Here is a 21,058-nt window from a genome sequence, read left to right as displayed (position 1 = left end):
GCTTTACAGGCCAGAGTCTCTTAACATGTATTTCCTGTACTCTTTTCTAAAGAAAGTCATTCACACTGGGCACGGTGCCCAGTCCGAAAATCCTAGCACTCAGGCAGCTGAAGCAGGAGGATCCACAAGCCTGGACTCAGTGAGGCTTTGTCTCAAAAAAAAAAGTTATTTTAATAGCTGAAAATACTTGATCATCTCCTGCATACTCCCAGGAACTTATTGGAGTCATTGGCATTTCACCAGAGACCACTGTGTTGAACATCTGTTCTGACATAATGATTAGGCCAAAATGGTTCTTGGAGACACAGTCATCTATCCTGTTTTGTACTTGACCCCAAGTCCTGCATCTCACAGAAATGTTATTACACAACAAACATTTACTCCTCTTTTTGTGCAGTATGGGAACTGAACATAGGGCCTGCCCATGCTAAACAAGCATTCTAGGACTGAGCTGTATCCCCAGCACTGCAACAGATATTCAGAGTATTGTACCCACCCACCCTACCTTAAACAGTGTATGTTTTGACTGTTACCTTCACATATAAATTATACATTCAGACTCAATTAGCCCAGTGTCTGGAAGACACTGCAGGGGTGTGTGAGGGCAAACACTGTTCACCAAGGCATGGCATGATCCTATGTTCAATCCTGTTACAGAAAGAAGTAATCACTTTCTCTTGCTGGCCCTCTTCTGATCAGTTCATCTGATAGTCTTTAATGTAGACAGCCAGAATACACTATGGATTTCTAATGCTCTTGAGCCCTGGTGAAAGAGACAAATAAATGGTCAGCTTAGACAAGATGGATATGTTTAGTCGCTAGAATGTGCTACAGAGCCCATTGTGTAGCTAAAGGACATGAATTTTAAAATATCTGTTTTGATTTCTCTGGGAATTTTTACTTCTTTGTTTTCTGTCTCCACTCTACTAATTGAAAGTACAATACGTGTGAATTATCATTAAATTCATGTTTAATATATAAGTTTAAAAAATATGGTTTCATATTCAAGTGACTTAACATATGAATAAAGAAAAAATCTCTTTCCCAGACATGATTCACTATTTTTAAATGGGTATATGCTACTTTTGAGATGAAATTATACAGTCTAATATAGTGGGTAGCCATTCCAGCTTTGATCTGGAAGTTCCAACCCCCATTGAGGCTTCAGTAACACTCACACCTACAAGGTGGGGCTGAGAAAGGACCCTGAAGACCTGAGATTCGGATGCACTGGCTCTCTTGGTTCCTGGACCCTGGACGCTGGAGGTAGACCAAGCAGAGTTCTCCAGAGAACACCACCGGACTGCGTCACACCTTTCCCAGACCCTGTTACCTATCCCTTCACTTGTAAGTTACCCCACAAAATAAACCTCCCTTTTAACTACGTGGAGTGGCCTTAATAATTTCACCAATATCTGGCGCCCAACGTGGGGTATGAACCTACGACCCTGAGATTAAGAGTCTCATGCTCTGCCGACTGAGCTAGCCGGGCTGGAGCCAGCACTCAAGGAGGTGGGGGAATGCCTCACTCACAGCGGTTTCACTGGTCTGGAGGCTAAAACTTGCCGCACAACTGAGACTGGATTAGCTCCTTTTCAGGAATGAAACTGTGTAGGTTTTTCCTGGTTTTAAGCAGCTCTGCAGGCGGTACCCTGCAGCTTCAAGTGCCTGCCAGCTGGGGAGGAAGCTGAGGGTGGGAGCCACCCAGGCCTTTGGAATTTGCCCCACGTGAGCGCCAGATATTGGTGAAATTATTAAGGCCACTCCACGTAGTTAAAAAGGAGGTTTATTTTATGGGGTAACTCACAGGTGAAGGGATAGGTTGCAGGGTCTGGGAAAGGTGTAGCACAGTCCAGCAGTGTTCTCTGGAGAACTCTGCTTGGTCTACCTCCAGCGTCCAGGGTTTAGGAACCAAGAGAGCCGGTGCATCTGGATCTCTGGTCTTCAGGGTCCTCTCTCAGCCCTGCCTTGTAGGCGTGAGTGTTACTGAAGCCTCAATGGGGGTTGGAACTTCCAGATCAAAGCTGGAATGGCTACCCACTACAGTCTAATTTTTATTAAAAATCATGTTTTTGGTTTTGGTTTTTGAGACAGGGTTCTCTGTGTAGCCCTGGCTGTCCTGGAACTCACTCTACAGAGTTCCACCTGCCTCCGCCTCCTGAGTACTGGGATTAAAGGTGTGTACCACCACTGCCCGGCTGAAAATCATGTTATTTAGCAGAAAGGAAGTGCCTTCCATATAGGACTGTGGTAGATGTTGTAAACCTCCATAAGCCATGATGTTCTGAAAGTTTATATAGTCTAAAAATTGGGAAACTAAAATGACATTATAAAAGTCCAAACACATGTACACACACACACACACACACACACACACACACACACACACACACACATAAAAAGACACCGGAAGAAAACTACATGTGCTTTGTTCCAAATGAGCCAGTAGTCCAGCCTGGGGATCCAGCCCCTCCTCCAGATGTCTTCCCCGGGCATCTTATTTCTTACACCACACATGTTCCTCCAGGCTTTCCCATCTCAATGCACATCACCTCTCTTCAGCCAGTGGCTCGAGCCAAGAGTGGCCATGAGAGTGATCTAGATTCTTTCCCTGACCTCATCTTTTACCAAGTCTGTCAGTCCTTCCTCAGAAATGCATTCTGTCCCCACAGCACTGCAGCACTGTGGCCCAGGCTTCCAAGGAATCTGCTCAGGTGGAGGCAGCTGTGGGGTTGACCTCCCTTCCCTTCCAACAGTCCTGCACCCCTGCTAGCAAGAGCCATCATGGTGAAGTGCAGACCTGCTCAGCTGTGCACACTGCTTAGTGCCTCTGGTAGCATTCTGCTCTCTGGAGGAGTAGAACCCAATCCCATAGTGTCTAGGGCCTGCCCTGACTCCAGGACTTCCCTCTCCTCCCTCCAGCACTGTTCTCTCAGAAGGCCTGTATTGGCCCCTGGTCTAAGCCACCCCAGCACAGCCTCCCTCCCTCAACCTCCAGTTTCACTGCAGATGTCAGACACTGCTGCAAGGACCTGTCTGTGCCCACCCTCACACTTACTTGGGTCATTGTTGTCCCATGTCCATCAGCATTATTCCTATAAATACTACCCCTTCTGGACTCCAGGATCTCAGAGGGAAAGAGCTGAGTTTATTCTCTGTGTTTCAAAGCCTGTTCCAGAGCAAGGTGCCATCTCCTGAGGTGGGTCAACAGGGATGTGTGCACAGGCTTCTGGGATTGCCCTGATCCCTTCACCCAAAAAAAAGAAAAGGCCATCAGAATCACCCCTCTGTGGTTCTGTGCATCACGTGATAGTGTAGGTGTGGGACTGGAGGTGGAAGGCTGTAGCTGTGTCTCGTGTCACCTCACCATGGTAACATGACAGGTTAGTGTAACACCAGTCTCGTTGGAAAGCTTTAAGAATAGGTATGTTCAGAGCTTTGGGTTTTCAGATATTTCCTAATGGTAGCTTTCCAAGGATATTTGTTTTGAACAGGAGCTGAAGGGTGAAGAAGGATCAGCTTAGAGTTTGTGTCTTCCACAGCAGCCATCATTTCCCACACCTCTAGAGACTGGAAGCCTAGAGGCCTGGGCTTCTGGTGAGGGCTCTCCTCTTGTCTTGCAGTTTTGTCAAGTGGTCCAGAGGGAGAGGAGTTTCTTTTCTTATAAGGACACTAATCCTTCTGACCCCATTCAACATTACCTCCTAAAGGTCCTGTCTCTAAACAGTCACTACCTGCAACACAGTGAATTCTTGTTGGCATGTATAGCTTTCTGATTACACAAGACTCCCCATGCATACAGTTGGTGTGGTTAGCAGCATTGTTGAGGGAGATTAGTGCTGTAGCAAAAGCTCAATGCTATAGTATTTTGGTAAACAATCTTTTATGAGCTAAATGTTTTTAAGAAAAATTACCTGTGGAAATGGCTTAATTTCTTGCCTTAATTCTGCTTCTGTCTCTTACTCGTTTATGTATGATAATGTTAAGTAAGTACTTAATTTCTCTGAAAAAGCAAATATCTGTACCCACCTCATGGTGCTACTGGGAAAGGAGATGGGTGATGACAGACAGCTCCCAGTGGCACCTGCCGTGCAGGAAGTCCTCCATAGTGTTACAGCACTGGGAACACCACTTTGCTTCCCTTTCAGCCTGGGGACACAAGCAGACTGCTTTCTAGGCTGTTGACACAAGAGAACACAGAGGCAGGCAGTTTCCTAGCTGTGTAGCATTTCTGAGTAATGAACCTTCCTGTTAGTTAATGTGAATTCATTTCATATCTAGAGATTTGTGGACATGATAATTCTAGCATCCTTGTTCATTGGCTCAAATTGCACTTATTTGTTTTAATGGAAGAGCACCGCCAGATGACAGTCCATCTTATAATCTAAATACCAATCGGCAATCTTTCTCCTAGTGCACACCCTGCCATTTTAATACCAGAACGGTGACTGTTGTGTAAAGGACAGCTGGGTGACCCTTCAGGCCACATACAGCTACTCAATGTGTCACCTGGATCATCATGAGTAGTTGCAGGGCTGTTAGGATAACACAGATAGTGACATTGTTCAGTTGCCTTTATACTTTGATATACATTACACACATACGAACATGGATAGATATGAGTCCACAGATATGTAAGCATATGCATTTGTATGCTTATATACTATGAGACAGAAGGCTCTCTGCCAGCTCTGTGGTATCTTTCTTATAAGGGGATTAATCCTACTAGATTACCTCACCACACACCTGACCCCACCAAATGAGACAAGCCCAGGTAAGGAGCATGGGTCAGGCTACTTCCCTGGAGCGAGCAGCTTGCACTGGCTGTCCAGGGAAGTGAATAGAAACAATATTTCTGTTTTCCTGTTAGTTGCTTCTTGTTGTTGTCTAGAGCACCTACCTTAGATATTTATGTTAAAATCTTTTAGACAGCTGCACACTTTGGCATTGCAGAGGGATTAAGAGGTGAATGAAGGTTTATCTGGAGCCCAACTTAAGACAAACCTCCACCGTGCTTCTCATATAGCACAGAAGTGTTGACTGTTTATAATCTCCAAAGTAAGAAAAATAAGCATTCTGTTCCCTTGGAACCATGTACATAAGAAATCTTCACATGAAGAGCCTCATGATTCTTCAAGTTAAAAATTGGGGGGCGGGGATCAAATGTTATTCTAGCTTTCTGATCTTTCTTGCATTGGGCAAGTGCATTGATGAGTCTGCTCCTTCGGTGCCTTCTTAGAGCGCTGGGATGCATAGATGCCACTGTGGGCTTTTTCCCACTGCTTTTTCACCAAGTTAGACAATGTGTATATCTTTCTGGAATTCTGCCATGGCTAGTGTGATCTCTGCCCTTCCATCACTAGCTGATTATCAATCACATTGTCATACCAGGACAAGCAGACATTCCTTCCAACTCTGCAAAAAGGGATGAGGAATCTGTGTGAAGGTATGCTCAGTTTAAAGGAACATGCCCCATTTTTAGCAGTCTGTTTCCATGACAACAGAAGCAGCAGCCAACCAGAGAGTTCTCAAAGCTCCTGTAAATTTCCAGACCGTCGTAGTGAAAACATTGTCTTCCTGCCCTGGTACCACAGAAGAGTGCAGGGAACCAGCAGGGCCTGGAGTAGCATTTCAGCTGGCTGCAGTTGGGCTCTTTAAGTGCTGTTAGAAGGTGAATGCTGCACTGAGGGACTTCCACCCTCACCGGCAGTGTGCTTGTAAGGATGCAGCAGAGGGCCCTGCCCTGCAGCACTGAAGAAGAAGAAGGCATGGCCACCCCTCGAAGCTTTCTTTGGATCCTCATCTGCACAGCATTTTAGTCAATGTCATGTTGCTGCTCCTGTTTTCATCAGGAAAGAGTCATAAAAATTCTGGGGCAGATGCTGTTTGTGCTCATGGCTGAGCCCTGGGTCTGTGGGCGCCCTCTGCAGCCGCCCTTGTACCAAATAGGAAGTGGAGATGGAAGTGTGCTCAGTCAGTACAAACAGCACAGCTTCCAGGGTGAGCTGCTGCTGGGTTCTGTTTTTGGTTTGGTTTGGTTTTTCTCTCTTTGCATTACATTTTAAAAATTACTTGAAGAAAGCCAGGCAGTGGTGGCGCACGCCTTTAATCCCAGCACTTGGGAGGCAGAGCCAGGCAGATCTCTGTGAGTTCGAGGCCAGCCTGGGCTACCAAAGTGAGTTCCAGGAAAGGTGCAAAGCTACACAGAGAAACCCTGTCTCGAAAAACCAAAACCAAAACCAAAAAAAAAAAAAAAAAAAAATTACTTGAAGAGCCTTATTTTACTATGAGCAAATCAGACCTCAAAATTACAGCTAAAACCATGGGCCTTTGGTGGCTCCTTTTAGCATCTGAGGATTCATAGGTTCACAGTGGATTTTACATTCAGTGTGAGTTGGATAAGAATAAGATACTTCTGTGGGCTTCACATCTTTGCTCATAGCCTGTCCTTTTTAGTCTCCTTTATCCTTCACAACAACATAATTACGTTTTGTTTTCTATTCTGTGACACCAGTGTCAATTCAAAAATAGGTACAAGAGCTGACAAGATGGCTCCCTGGGTAAAGGACCCACTTGGCAGTTGGCTTCTACTAGTCATCTCGTCTCCACGTTCAGACCATGGCTACCCCAACACACACAGTAAATTAATAAAATGCAAAAAAAATGATTAATTTTTTGGAAAAAACACAGACTCCCAGATTTATACAATGAGATGAAACAGTTTACCCCAGCATAATCACTTACCAATAGAAAATCCTTCTGATAATTTGTTCTTAAATGTGGCACAGTATTCCCTTTTCTTAGGAAACTGAAGCCAGTTTCGTATCTAGCTAGCATGTGACGTGAAGAAAAGTACTGTTTTTAGTAAGCATCGTAGAAGAGTCTAGAAGCACAAGAGAAGTGGACAGAAGTCAGTGTGGCAGGAAATAAAAAATACAACTATTTTAGTTACTAAATCACCCCCTTAATGGTTAATGGAGTTGTGTTGGTGGGGAGGGGACAAGCCAGGAAGTAGAAAATTAGAGATGTGATCCTGAGAAATTAGTTCTTTAGTGTATCCTACCTTATCTTCTATTTTAAAAAAAAAAAAATGTGTTGTCCAGGTGTGGTGGTGCATGCCTTTAATCCCAGCACTCGGGAGGCAGAGGCAGGCGGATCTCTGTGAGTTTGAGGCCAGCCTGGTCTACAGAGTGAGATCCAGAACAGCCAGGGCTACATAGTGAGACCCTGTCTGAAAAAAGAAAAAAAAATGTGTTAAGGTGAAATTCACTTAATATTAAATTAACCATTTTAAAGGAATCAATTCAATAATATTTTGTACATTTAATGATTGCTACAGTGTAGGCTCAAAGAAATTTCATCACCTCAAAAGAACACCCAACACAATCAGCAGCTGCTCCCAGGTTCCGTCCTGGCAGCCAACAGTCTGCACACTGTTTCTAGATTCTCTTGTTTTGGATACTTCTTCTAATTGAGATAACGTGACCTGTTTTGTGTCTGTCTTCTTTCACATAGCATGTTCTCCAGGCTCATCCACACTCAGGGTTATTTTTAAGAGTCTGTCTCTCTCTCTCTCTCTCTCTCTCTCTCTCTCTCTCTCTCTCTCTCTCTCTCTCTCTCTCTGTGTGTGTGTGTGTGTGTGTGTGTGCGCGCGCGCGAATTTGCACTCACATGAGTGCAGGTACCAGCAAAGTCCAGGGGAGAGTATCAGATCCCAGGAGCTAGAATTAGGTGAGTGTGTCTTGTATAATATTAGAGGGACCAGCCTTAATAGTATACATCCCAGGGGCTCAGGAGAGAGAACTACTAACGGTGAGGACTATTTTCAGGAGATAGAACCTCAGCACACCGAGCTCTATAGTCCACTTGCTTTAATTCCTCTGGCATAACATCCACATATACACAGCTTCAGTTCTGTTCTCGTGCCTAGCTCCTTTCTTGCCTGATTTCTCTCTGTTTATCTACTGCTTCCTCTAAGTTCTATCTTAATTCTGCCTCATCTAGGTCCTTTTCACCTTGTTCTTACCCAGCTAGTACTTCCCCATCTGACTGTTCCTCATCTTCCATCTCGTTCCTCTGGTGTTCTCCTCTAGCCCTTCACTCTAATTCTTCCCCATCTCAGTTTGTTCCTCTCAAGTTCTTACCCGTCTAGTTCTTCCATTCTCTTTTCTCTTCTCCGTCCCTCCGTGCCCTGGAAGTCCTGGTATATAAAGCCAGGCTTCCAGGGTCAAATGGAGGGGTGATAAGAATCACATAGGGAGCCAATAACCGTTAATTATCATTTGCAACCCCAAAGGGAAGTGACCAATGGGGAAATGAATTAACTAAAGGCTAAATTCGGGTAATATCTAAGAAGAGGGAATCTTATGTGCTCAACTATAGTCTTAAACGTGATTAGTAGAAAATGTTAAGAATCTATAAGTTGCTAGGTCAATGGGAGAAAATAAAACTGTTGTCTTTTTTCCTGTGGCTCCTATCCATCCAAGCTATCTGCCGTTTTTCTGCAGGGTAGGGGAAAGTGTGCTCGGTCGCTAGGCAACCTGTGTACAGCTAGATGCCTCTGGTGATAGTTAAAGGGAGATATGGAACTGAAGGTAAGGTTTGGGAAAGGAGGAAGTAAGGCTTAATTGGCACATCCGCCAGGCCTTCTCAAACAGGTAGCCTGGATGGTTAAGTCTGTTCTTAGAGAATACAGAGGTATCTCTGATAAAGTACTCTCCTCCATCTGGGGATGGACCTGGCCGGATGCTGCTAATGATGATAATTACAGGGAGGCTTGAACTGGGGTTCTGGCTGAGCATAGCTGTCAGCGCAGAAGGTTTTCTAAATATTCCTAGAAGTGGTTAGGTAAGGAGTTAGCGGTCTATAAAGTTAGTAAGGCTGTAAGAAAGGAGGGTCCGAGCTGAATTGTGTAAAGCTATTACTTAACGTCCACCTGACCTAGGTGATGTCTCCTTATAGAATTTACCTTAAATCAGGAGACTTGCATGTGGACTGTTATTACTGCTAGTCCTTGAAAGTGGCCAAGGGAGATAATCTGATTCCAGAGAAAGCCTTTCCTGAGGCTGTTCTCCAAATACCTGGAATGTGTATGTCCAGAGAGTGATCAGTCCATACTGTTAGCCCTTCTTAGGGAAAAGTCAATTGGGAAAACTATGAAGGTACACATGATTTTCATAACAGAAGACAGCTGATATATAACAAGCCAAGTAACACCAAAAACTCCTTGGGATTTGGCTTTCTCAGGAGGAATTCCCTGATTCCTCCAGGTAGTGACTTTGCCATAACCAGCTGAGTCCTTATGATATATTCCTGCGGCCCGCAGCAAGTGTGACCCACACAGCGTGCGTGCTAGGAACTAAACTTAGGCCTTGTGTGAGAGCAGCAAGTGCTCTTAGCCGCTGCGCCGTCTCTTCAGCTCCTCACCCACATTTGGTCTGTATCAATACGTGATTCCTTTCTGGGACTGAATAGTACTCCATTTCCATTATAGACTCGAGATAGCTGTGAGTAACAAGCTGTTGAGGTTGTAGTTACTGTGACCATGTGTGTCTGTGAACGTGTGTGTGTCTGCATACCTGAGCTCTTTGCATTTCACTTAGGAATAGAATTACAAGGGTGTACTTGTTTTTAATAAAGGTGCCATATACAGAATTTTCAAAAGACTCTAATAAATGTTCTTATTTTGTGTCCTTTGGTCTTTTTTTTTTTTTTTCTGATAGAAATGGCATAGTTCAGAGCCAGTGGGTGACTTTCTAACCATAGCTGCTGCCTTATTATCTGGAGCACTTAAGTAATAAATGGCATTGTTTCTCTTTCATCTTTTCCGATTGTGTATGAGTAAGTACTTCATGCTTCCTTCACTGACCTCGAAGCTGACCTTCCTGTCATCCTTCTCACTTTCAGCACTGAACCGTTTTTCCTACCTCTCTGAGAAAATACAAGTTATCACCCCAGAACTCTGTGACTGTCCCAGACCAGAGCTGGGAGCCTCCTGCAGATCCAGCCTTCCTATGATACAGTAACCCCTCACAGAGGCTGTCCTTGGGTGTCTGCCCCTTGCTCCTTTGCCCCCTCCAGTCTAACTTCCACCAAGCGGCTCCTGTGCTCCTGTGTGTGTGGAAGTAGCAGCACCCAAAACCCCTACTACATCCTTCCTCTGATGTCCATGCTTTCTTCTTTCTGAATCTGACCCACAAGTGCACTTTGAATTGTTGGTTTTCTTGACAGCCAAGCCCTGAACTCCTTTGCTTTCTGTTTATGTCTCTGCTTCAACAAATGCCTGTAGCTTCAAATACCACATTGTTCCCAGTCTCTTGTGCCTGGACCCACAAAACCAACTGCCATCTGACATTTCTGCTTCCATATCAAATACGAGCTTCTTAAGGTCTAGCCTGAGCAACTCATGTCTGTAACTGGTCTACCAAATACTCAGGCCTGAGATCTTCTCAGAACAGTTCTGAAGGCATTAAGGAAAATTAGTCCTGTCAGAGCTCCTGCCCTGGAACATTGCACTGATTCCCCAAGACCCCTGAGGTTCTCTGCCACATCATCACAGCCCAGCCTGCGATCCCAGGGCTCTTCAGTCCAGGGTTCCAGCTCTGTGCAGCCCTTACTGCTTACCACTCAGTGAATGTATATATTTTTTGGCATGAGGTCACCAGTGTGGTCTGGTGAATGAAGGCAATCTTCTTTTTGGAGTTTATTAAAACATGGTGGTATACATCATGGAACAAATGGAAACAGTCTTGTGCTTCCTGACACTATATATTGGTACCACATCTGCATGGCAAAATGATTCTATCAGGATGTTATATCCATTATTAGAAATTTAATTGGGCAAGCAGTGGTGGCACACACCTTTAATCCCAGTACTCAGGAGGCAGAGGCAGGCAGATCTCTGTGAGTTTAAGGCCAGCCTGTTCTACAGAGAGAGTTCCAAGATAGTCGAGGCTACACAGAGAAACCCTGTCTCAAAAAAAAAACAAGAAAAAGAAAGAAATTTAATCTACAATTGTATCATTAATATACTCCCAAAATGAATGAAGCTCTTAACTGTGCCTGTTTATAGTAGCAAGAGGCCTTGCTATACAAGTACTAAGTTTTTAAGAAGAAAAAGAACTAGTTTTCATTTTTTAAGCCAACTCACAAACTGTGTGACTAATACAGTCCCACCCTGTGTGTTTTCTTTGCATACTTTCTGTGTACTATTAATAGAATGTTCACCAGACATTTTCTGAAGCCATGGGGTTCTCACAGTGGTGACAGAGGACAGGAAGTCTGGGCAGAATGGAATAGCTTTCATAGTTCAACAAATAAATAGGAAATTTCATATAAAATGTGATACATCAAGGTACTGACATCATCACACACACATGGGTCTTCCTCTGGGGCCTGGGCTCAGAAGGAAGCCTCTGAGGTAACTTCTTCCCCTGACTGCAGAATAAACCTTCCTGGCAAAGATATCTAGAGAGATACTCGAGGTTAACATCCCATACAGAGTATCAGAGGACCTGAGTTCAGTTCCCAGCACCCACATTGGGTGGCTCATGGCTGCCTGTAACTCCACCTCCACAGATCTGACACCTCTGTCCTCCATAGGCACCTTCACACATGTATGCCTACCCATACACAGATACATAATTTAAAATAATAAATCTTGAAATTAAAAATATAAATGTGGAAATCTGTAAGCAATTTTTTTTAATTTGCAGTTTTGTGCTTGAAGTAATAGTGGAAGTAAAAATAGTAACAGCCATCACCATTTTAAACATTTGTTTGCCTTTTCAATATAAATTTTTCACGGTGTGATTTGCCTGTAGCTGATAAAAGAATGGTTAAATCTCATTTGGCCACTGAACTGCATGACAGACAGATTAGACATGGGCCAACTTGACTCTCCATGCCCGAGCCCAGAAGATAAAGCAAGTGTGCTTCACTTCTGTGAGCTGTCCGTTTTGTAGAATCAGGCCCTGGCTTCATCCTGCTCAAACAACATGTGATATATTTCTGCCAGAGTCCAGCCACTTCACTCTCTTAATTACTCCAACATCTGTTTGGGAAAAGCTGAAACCAGGATCTGTTCATTGCCCCACAGGTTCTTCCATCAGAGGATCACCAGTTCCAGGGTGTTATTTCATCCCTGCTTGGTCTTTGCCCCAGCTCACCACTCTTTACTGCACTGCTCAGGTTGGGGTTTGTCTCAGGAATCTGCAGTGTGCCTTCTCCTTGTCCTGTAGTTACAGAACATATCCTGACCCCTCCCTGACTGCAGCCAGCTGCCCAGCACCCTTCCTCTCCTCTATCTGTCCTCTTCACACCACAGCAGTTTCCCAGAAAGTGTCGTTTCTGCCTTGTTTTTGACATATACAGCTCTCAGGTGTCCTCAGAGTACCAAAGCCAAAGCTCATGCTGTTCTGTGTTATTAATGCATATGAAAAATCACTTTAATCATATCAAATGTAGGAAACATTTCAATACTGGTCATTTTAATTTGAAAAGCTAAAATTTTGTAAAGTATTATGTAAGTTATATGTAAGGTCTTTTATGTTAGATATTAATCTTAATTTTATTACCTTAAACTATTTAAGAAGCAAGGGAAAGTAATTAAAGAAACACTTTTAATATCGAAACATTTGTCATGTTTACATGACACAAGGTTAATCATTAGTAGATGAGCTACCTTTTTTCAAAGTAGTGATTAAAATCAAATATTTTATTTTATGAAAATAGAGCAAGTTCAAAACACTTCCATTGACACAGTTTGGTTTGTGTATTTTGTAACAAGAAGTATTAAATTAAAATTTCAAAATCTTTCTTCTTGTAGAAATGAATACGAAAGACCATGAATGCTAGCCCTGAGGAACATGAGACATGGCACCTTAGAGTCAATAAGTAAATTTTCACCTTGATAAAAGGAATAGAAAGTCATTTGTGGTCTCATTCATCCGCCGTAACTTCAAAACATGATGGCATGTGCACAGACTGGTCCTTTCCCTAGCAGTCACGCTGGATACAAAGCCCATCGAGATATCCTTCTGTCTAGAAATTTAAATTTAGGAAATGAGGAATAAAGTTTATGCACAAAACTCCACCAGAATATCATTATTGCAAGCATTGGAAATAAGTCAGTGATAAATGGTGGCTCTTGAGAGCTGTATGGCACCCCCAGCAGACATAACCTGCAGCTACTAATGTAATGCTTATCATTGTGTAGACCATTATGAGACTGGCAGTGTGCAAAGCAGAGAACCATTGTGTTTCTGGGTGTTAGCGTCTGTGGTTTTCACTTTTAGGTCTCTTTCTTTTCCATATTTTCTTGTTGAATGTGACTCAGGGCTCGAACTAGTTGAGAAAGACTTGAACCATGCTTGTGCAAATGGGCTGCATCCTCATCCGCCTCCCTTGACAGGCCTTTGTACACCTTGAGTGTTGTATATCTGGAAGTGCACAATATCTGGATCCACACATTGAGATAGAGGCTTCCAGAGGGGCCCTGCTGCTTGTATGCAGTATACTTCTGTGTGTCAGCATTTCCTTTTCCTTATGGAACAAACGAGTTTAAGGACTTCTCAGGGGACAGGGTTTTGAAATGCTTTCGTTCCTCAAGTTTCCAGAAATAAAGACAACCTCTACAAGGGTTCAAATGTGAATTCAATTTTATTTTCTTAGCTATGCTTTTTGCTTTATGAAAGATGTAAGCACGCTGTCTTTGTGTTTTGAACTGCTTTCCCACCAGAATTCCGCGTCACGTGTATTCTTTTCCCTTCAGTCATTTGCAAGATGGGCATGGAAGGTGCTGAATGTCAGGTTGGTCAGCTTACTAATAGCATGAAGGCTGTGGTCTTACGAGCCCATTAGTGCCGTGTGACGTCTCAGAGAGGCACAGGATCCAAATCTCAGGTACACTGCACAGACATGAAGCCCTCTCCAGGAAAACAGGCTTCTCGGACATCCGTGCCATCCTAGGACATTATGCTAGGCTCATATGTAGACTAGGATGGCAGCTAGGGATACAACTCTGCAACGGACTGAGGAACATCCAGTGTTCTGGGATTTCTCTTTCACATGGATGGGCCAGCCTGAGAGAGGAAGGAGAACCTGTAGCTAGAGTTTTCCTGGTCCTGCCTGGCCCACGGTCAGGACAAATCTCTCTCACCCGCCAATCCCACAGCTGCTCAGACCCAACCAAGTAAACACACAGAGATTTATATTGCTTACAAACTGTATGGCCGAAGCAGGCTTCTTGTTATCTAGTTCTATCTTAAATTAACCCTTATCTATTAGTCTAAGTTGCCACGTGGCTCGTGGCTTACTGGTACCTTACATCTCACTTGTCATGGTGGTGGCTGGCAGCGTCTCTCTGACTCAGCCTTCCACTTCCCAGAATTCTACTCTCTCCTTGTCCCACCTACACTTCCTGCCTGGCTACTGGCCAATCAGTGTTTTATTTATTAACCAATCAGAGCAACACATTTAACATACAAAACATCCCACAGCACTTCCCCTTTTCTTTTTTTCAAAAAGAAAGGTTTTAACTTTCACATAGTAAAATTACATATAACAAAACAATTATCAAGCAAAAGTTACAGTTACAATATCTAGTCCATTTATAATATCTAGTCTATTTCTATTTGGCAAAATTAAAGAAGATATCCTATCTAATATTTGTGAGTCTAAGGTTTCATATCTAACTTATCTCTTATCATAGCTAAGGAAATTATAACTATCTAGTCTTCAATTACATCAAAGACCCCAGAAGGATATAATACTACCTGAGAAAAGGGAGAAGGACACAAGCAACTTTCGGGAGTCTTTCGAAAGTAGACAGAGACAGCTGGCAGCCTGGACAGTCATCCAAAGTTCCTCTGTAAAGTTGGGGCATCTATCTTCAGCCCACAGGCCTAAAGTCTCTCAGTCACTTCTCTTTGTGTCCTGTAGAATGTCTGGCAGTTTCCTCTGTGAAGCAGGAACCTGAAGGACCATTTTGCCAAACAAAGTTCAGTGATCACCTTCCTATGGGTCCTGCATGTCCAGTCAATCAAGCAGTCCAGTCAAGAACAGTTTCTTGCCCAAATGGCTATTTTTGTCAAGAAGAAGATAAACTCCATATAGAGTGTCTTCGATGCCCATCCTCCTCTCTGAAGTAAATCGGTGCTGCCAGGAGCAGACATGTCTCACTGTCCAGAAAGTCTAAATTTTTAAAATATTTTAAATGCCATATTCTGTAGGTTTTTGAAGTGTTTGAAGATTACCTATCTATCTGAAATATATCTATGTATACCTAGAAAACTTAACTAACATGCTACAAGTTTGACTATCATAGAAGACTAATTATTAATCTGTATTTCTTAATTATCCATTATAATCTAAATGAGTTACATAAACATAATACCTCTAACAAGAGTAGAAATATATATACAATGTAACAAAATCAACTCTAAATTTGTATTAATAAACTAAAATCTCTAACAATATAAAACATTTCTAAACAAGTTGTTCTCTAAAAGTAAGTTCATTAATCTACCCTTTCATACTATCATTTTCTATACTATCCCCCTTTCTTCTTTAGAAAGGAATTGTATTTATAATCAACCTGTTTTAAATAAAAATATTGATTTTTCTCTGTCCCACACCTCTCGACCTTTTTTTTTTTTTTAGCAATATGTTTGGGTTTAGAGAAGGAGTGAACCAATTCCATCTCCAAAGCCAGCTTGGTATATTTGGAAATTTGAACGTAGCTTCTCTTACTTCTTCCTGCTGGAGGGGGGCCAGTATCTTATGGGGACACAAAGAAAATTTTAGGATTATGATGTAGTCCGTGAGGATGTATTGTCTGAGCCAGTTGCCTTGAAACAGTTCTGGATGTTGGATCATCTGGGCCATGGTGTCATCGGAGACCTTTCAGGGGGTCTTAGCTGGTCAAACCTGATGTATCTTAATCTGGAACAAATCCATAGCCTCTGGCTTTCTGTGGAAACAAAAGCAGAGCCTCCTTTCCAAAGCAACATATCCTTACATCTAAATTTTGAAGTTAAAGTACCTTTAAAATATACATATTTAACTCAACAGCTTTTACAATCAAATGTTTTTCTGCAGTTAAAAATCCCAAAGACAACACAATCCAGACTCTCTGTGTAATATCCATCTTTACGTGGCTTATTTTTTATACTATCTTTACTGTCTCTTTAAAAACTTTATTTTTAAAAACTATTTCTTTATATAAATATATATTCCTTTTTCTCTCTCTTCCAAGCCTACGTACATTTACACACATTGTAAAGCATTAAAGTTTTGTTCCATCTGAATCTGTCTTACTGTGAATCTGTTGTTTTAAACTGCAGCATTACTAGGGCTAAAATAGCAACTTTGGCTGGTGCTCCGCCCACCTCAGCCCCACATTGGGCACCAAATGTCAATGTAACAGTCTATTAAATAAGAAACACAGAGCCAAATGCAGAGTTAAAAGCCCAAGAGGTCAGAGCAGTAGCTAAGAGCTGATACTAAAAAACCTTTCTTACCCTTCGCTGCCACTGTCGTCCTTCCCCTCAGAAAGAGACCTACTGCCTGTGTATCTGTCTTTTTATTGACTTTCTGTTCTGCCTTCTCATTGGTTGTAAACTCAACCACATGACCTCCTTGTCACTGCCTGTCTATACAGACCTCCAGGTCTTCTGTGGTTGTTATTGAGATTAAAAGTGTGTGTCTCCATGCTGGCTGTATCTTTGAACACACAGGGATCTATCTGTCATGTGATCGGGATTAAAGGTGTACACCACCACCGCCTGGCCTCTGCTGTGGCTTGCTATTAGCTCTGACCCCCAGGCAACTTTATTTATTAACATACAAATAAAATCACGTTTCAGTACAAATGAAATATCACCATAGGAACCTTTCCTGATCAGGTGTCTCGGCCATAGCCATGGACACCTCTGTGGTCAGAAGAGTCATGTCCTCTATTTTCAAGGTCCCTGATTCCTTTCACAATCCCTGAAAAGCACCAGTAAATATACCCTGCCCAACCTCTGCCTCCCAGTGTGGTGCACCTGTCCACTGGCATGTACTCTGTGTTCATTGGTTTCTACTAAGTTGGTGAGTAGAGTACTAAAAGGAAGTTTGCTGTTTTCTAAAATTACTAGTCTATACTATATGGTACTATATAACTAGTACATTCTAAGAATAGCCTTTACCACATTGTTCCTCACTAATTGTGTTTAATATGAACAAATGCCATAGTTGAATTTTAAAATTCACCAAGATTTGCAATGTGCTGGGGCATCTCTGTTCCCCACCCTCCAGATCCAGTGTTCACCAAGCTCTACAACTGATCTTTACCCCCGTCTACCTGAGTCTGTGTTAGATAATATGTGTCCCATAGTGTCCACCTTTGGGTATAGACAGGATAGAAGAGCTAGGCAACCAACAGATATAATATAACTCATTACTTCTAAGTCTACCTCCTCTCCAGTCATGTCCTTTCTAATGTCTTCGCTTCATAGTAGTGTCCCATTAGCAGTTACTGATGCCTCTCTAGCAATCCCATAAAACAGAGGCCTTAGAGTAGCATACCTTTGGGGAGTTACATGGGGATTTTGAGAGCATCGGTTAAGTCATTTTGTTCCCTTCAGGCCAAATGACCTAGGTTGTCCGAGGGGTTGCTTATTTTAGCCGTATAGGAACTGGGTGAAAAACACAGGACTTGGGTGTGGTTTTTGTTTTAACAGTTGGTGATTGGTGCCTTGTCTCTGTGGTATGAGAAATGTATATCTGCTCTCTGCCTCTAGTTCTTGGCACATAGCTCCTGACATGGTTTCCTAGGTGACAGGAGGAGGGGTGAGTAAGCATCTTCTGTCAGCCTTGATCTTAGTCCTCAGTTCCTGACACAGACTGCTCAGTGTTGCCAGTGACAAGAACATCTGGGGTATGCTAGATGATAGGTAGCTAGGGCCCCTGATGGCTTCTGGGTGCCTTTAGTTCCAGGAAGGCACAGATGGAGTCAGAGAAAGGATAGAAGCCCAGCAGAGGACCTCTCCCTGTGCATCTCTTCCAGTGATCTGTTTCTGAATTGTGTCCTTTATAGTAAAGCAGCAATCATAAAGTACCTTCCTTCATTTTGTGGAACCATCAGGCAAATACTCAAGTCTGAGGAGGATGCTGTAGTATGAATAGTTTCAGCATTGGGACCATCTAGGGAGTCGTGTTTGATTGGAACTGTTGGACACCCAGTTGCTATCTTCAGATTGGAGGATAGAGACGCAGGGAGAGCCTGTGCGTTTGCAGTCTGAAATGTCGGTCCCGAGGAATGCATTAGAGTGGCATGTGTCTGTTCTGTGTGCTAGCCTCACAGATATACTGTATGTGGTAACGAGTGATTGCAATCTTGAATGACTCAGGACTGCCCTCCTGTGCTTGGGGGGTGGGGGTAGTCCCTGAAGCAACCAGTGTCCAATCAGAAGAGCCTCTGAGAAGTACAAACTTGCTTTGCCTCTTGGCTTGCTGATGGAGTAACTGCTGATGTCCTGATGTAAATATGCAGAAAGTGTAGTGTTCAAAGCATGTCTCCTAACTACAGATTGTGTTTGGGTTTTTTTTTTTTTTTTAAAGGGGCCGTTGTTGTTCTGTGACCTTTCTTTGAGGATCCCTGGGGAGAAGGGAAAGACACTGCTTGCTGCTGGAGCTTCTCCCTGACATGGACCCTCTGAGCTGGAGTGACACCCTGACCCTTTATTCTCTTGGGATTTCCTTGGGATTCTCCTTGCTGTGACCACCTTAAGTACCACCCAGCATTAGCCTCTACACTCCTGGAAAATGCTAGTGTCAGAAGTATGCATGCTGTTTAAGCTGCTTTTACTTGGCTTTTGCTCTCTGTGGCAGTTTTATATCTACTGTTTCAGCTCTAAATGTGGTATCAGTGAAACTCTGTGGCCCAAAACCAAATGTATCTCATTTCTGTGTTCGGGACTCTTATCTAGGTATTCGTAAGAGCCATTGAGCAGTTCAGGGCTCTTTGGGCAACCTGAGGCAGGACTCTGCTCTGCAGTCCTCATAGGGTCAACACTGTCAGGACTGTGGTCTCTGAGGCACGCAGGGTCTCCTGCAGATGGGAGACACTAGTATGATGCATTCTAACCTTTTATTTAGTCTCTTCTCCTTGCCATTAAGAAACAGGCGTATTTTGTTTCATCATGTTGGTGACTTTTATGCAGACCCGTAGCCATCCTAACTGTAATTTGAAAATAAAACTAAAACAAGTTAAAGTAACTAAGGAAAAGGCTTCTGTTTTACTTGCTGTGTTCTTTTTAAATAGACTTGTTTTCTAAATTGAATTTCTAGAGATGCTGTAAACAGAATCTCCTTGAAAATGGGGGGGGTGGTAAATTAATTTTTGTTTGACAGGCTAAATGTCCACATTTCCTAATGTGGGCCTTGTTTCTACCAATTCTCACAATTTACTCTGTAGTAGACAGTGATACCAGTTGAGTATAGCTTTTTCAGGACTTGTAGGATGAGATTCAGTGTGTGTTTATGCAGACTGTTAAATTCATAACTTAGAAGTTTCTCTCTGGCCTAATTTATACGTATTTAAGCATCACTGAAGCTGTTTCTTTTAAATTCTTTCCTGGTGGAGAAGTCCTTCCAAACAAGCCAGTCTTTTCTTAAAGTAAATTGTTACTATTAACATAGAAAAAATGTCAGGGAACCTCATATTGTTGCTCCAAATGAGATTTCCTTTGAACAAGTCATAATATATAAGCCAACTATCAGTTCACTTGAATATTGTGTGAAGTATTTAGCATTCATCATAAATTCAAATTATTAACTAAACAAAAGAATTGCTGAGTAAATTCAGAATTCACCAGCAAGCAGAATCACAAAATATTTTTTTTACAACTTAGTACCAAGTAATATCTTCTCTCACCTCCCTTCTTAAGACAAGATCTCACCCTCCATGTAGTTCAGGATGTCCTGGAACTCAGTATGCAACTTGACTGGCCTCAGACCTGCAGTAACCCTCTTGCTTCAGTCCCTTGAGAGCTGGGATTAAAGACATGGCTACCACACTCAGCTTCCCAATTGACTTCCTTCTTGTTGGATAATGCAGTGGGTGTTTAATAAAGGTTAACAGTGTCTCCTTTGGAACTGCAGGAATTGGAGTTACAGCTGCTGATAAACTCAAACTCTTTCCTTTCCACAGTGCTCCAGCTGAGGCTGCAGCAGAGGAGGACGAGAGAACAGCTAGTGGACCAGGGCATCATGCCACGTAAGACCAAGTCACTGTTGCTGTGGTGTGTGGGCACAGGATGGCCATTCCTGAGGAAGGCTTCCCTCCTTCTGTTCAGTTCTTGCACTTTCCTTGAACGCTCATCAGGAGAGTCAGGTGTCAGCATGGCTCAGCCAGGAGAACCCTTAGTACATCTTAAAAACAGATGCAGCTTAAAAAATGGGCTTGAATTTTACACTAATGAAGAATGCCTTTAAGACACTGTGAAGTTCTTTTTTTAAAGATTTATTTATTTATTTTATGTATATGAGTACTCTGCTTGTATGTATGCCTGCATGACAGAGGAGGGCATTAAATACCATTATACATGGTTGTAAGCCCCTATATGGTTGCTGAGAATTGAACTCAGGTCCTCTGGAAGAGCAACCAGTGCTCTTAACCATTGAGCCATCTCTTCAGCCCCCACTGTGGAGTTCTTACTGTGAGCTTTAATGTCTGTTTGGACTTTAAAGTGGTTGAACTGATAATTCTGCTGGTATATCTGAGGTTAGACCTACAAGAGTAATGTGATAGCCTTAACTCATGACCTTCAGAATTCTACCTGAATTTAAGGTCATTCTCCATGGTGCTGGGCTATGGTCTACCTAATTATACGCATCTCAGATTTGTAACTGATGGAATGCTATTTACAGTTAGTTTGGGCTTTCTGGCCTTGAGTACACTTGTTTCCTTCAAGAGATTCATAAGAGTTGATTTTAAAATATTTATCTAAACTGTTTTCTTTACCTTTAACCACTAGGTTTGGGAGTTTTAGAGGAGAGAATGGTTGTTTTCCAT

General features: G+C 42.7%; 1 protein-coding gene across 4 annotated transcripts in view; it reads left to right on the top strand.

Annotated features, from left to right (window-relative positions):
* Mrtfb (myocardin related transcription factor B) overlaps positions 1–21,058 on the top strand; it is a 229,965-nt gene that overhangs the window by 168,268 nt on the left and 40,639 nt on the right. For all 4 annotated transcript variants that reach the window (XM_059269963.1, XM_059269962.1, XM_059269964.1 and 1 more), the window contains one exon: positions 20,195–20,260. In XM_059269963.1, the coding sequence (XP_059125946.1) occupies positions 20,195–20,260 (66 nt within the window). The remainder of the gene's footprint in view (positions 1–20,194; positions 20,261–21,058) is intronic.

The sequence above is a fragment of the Peromyscus eremicus genome, chromosome 8a (genome assembly GCF_949786415.1).
Source record: "Peromyscus eremicus chromosome 8a, PerEre_H2_v1, whole genome shotgun sequence".
NCBI classification, from domain to species: Eukaryota; Metazoa; Chordata; class Mammalia; order Rodentia; family Cricetidae; genus Peromyscus; species Peromyscus eremicus.
The sequence above is the reverse complement of the archived record's forward strand: the minus strand, read 5'-3'. Positions and strand labels throughout refer to the sequence as shown.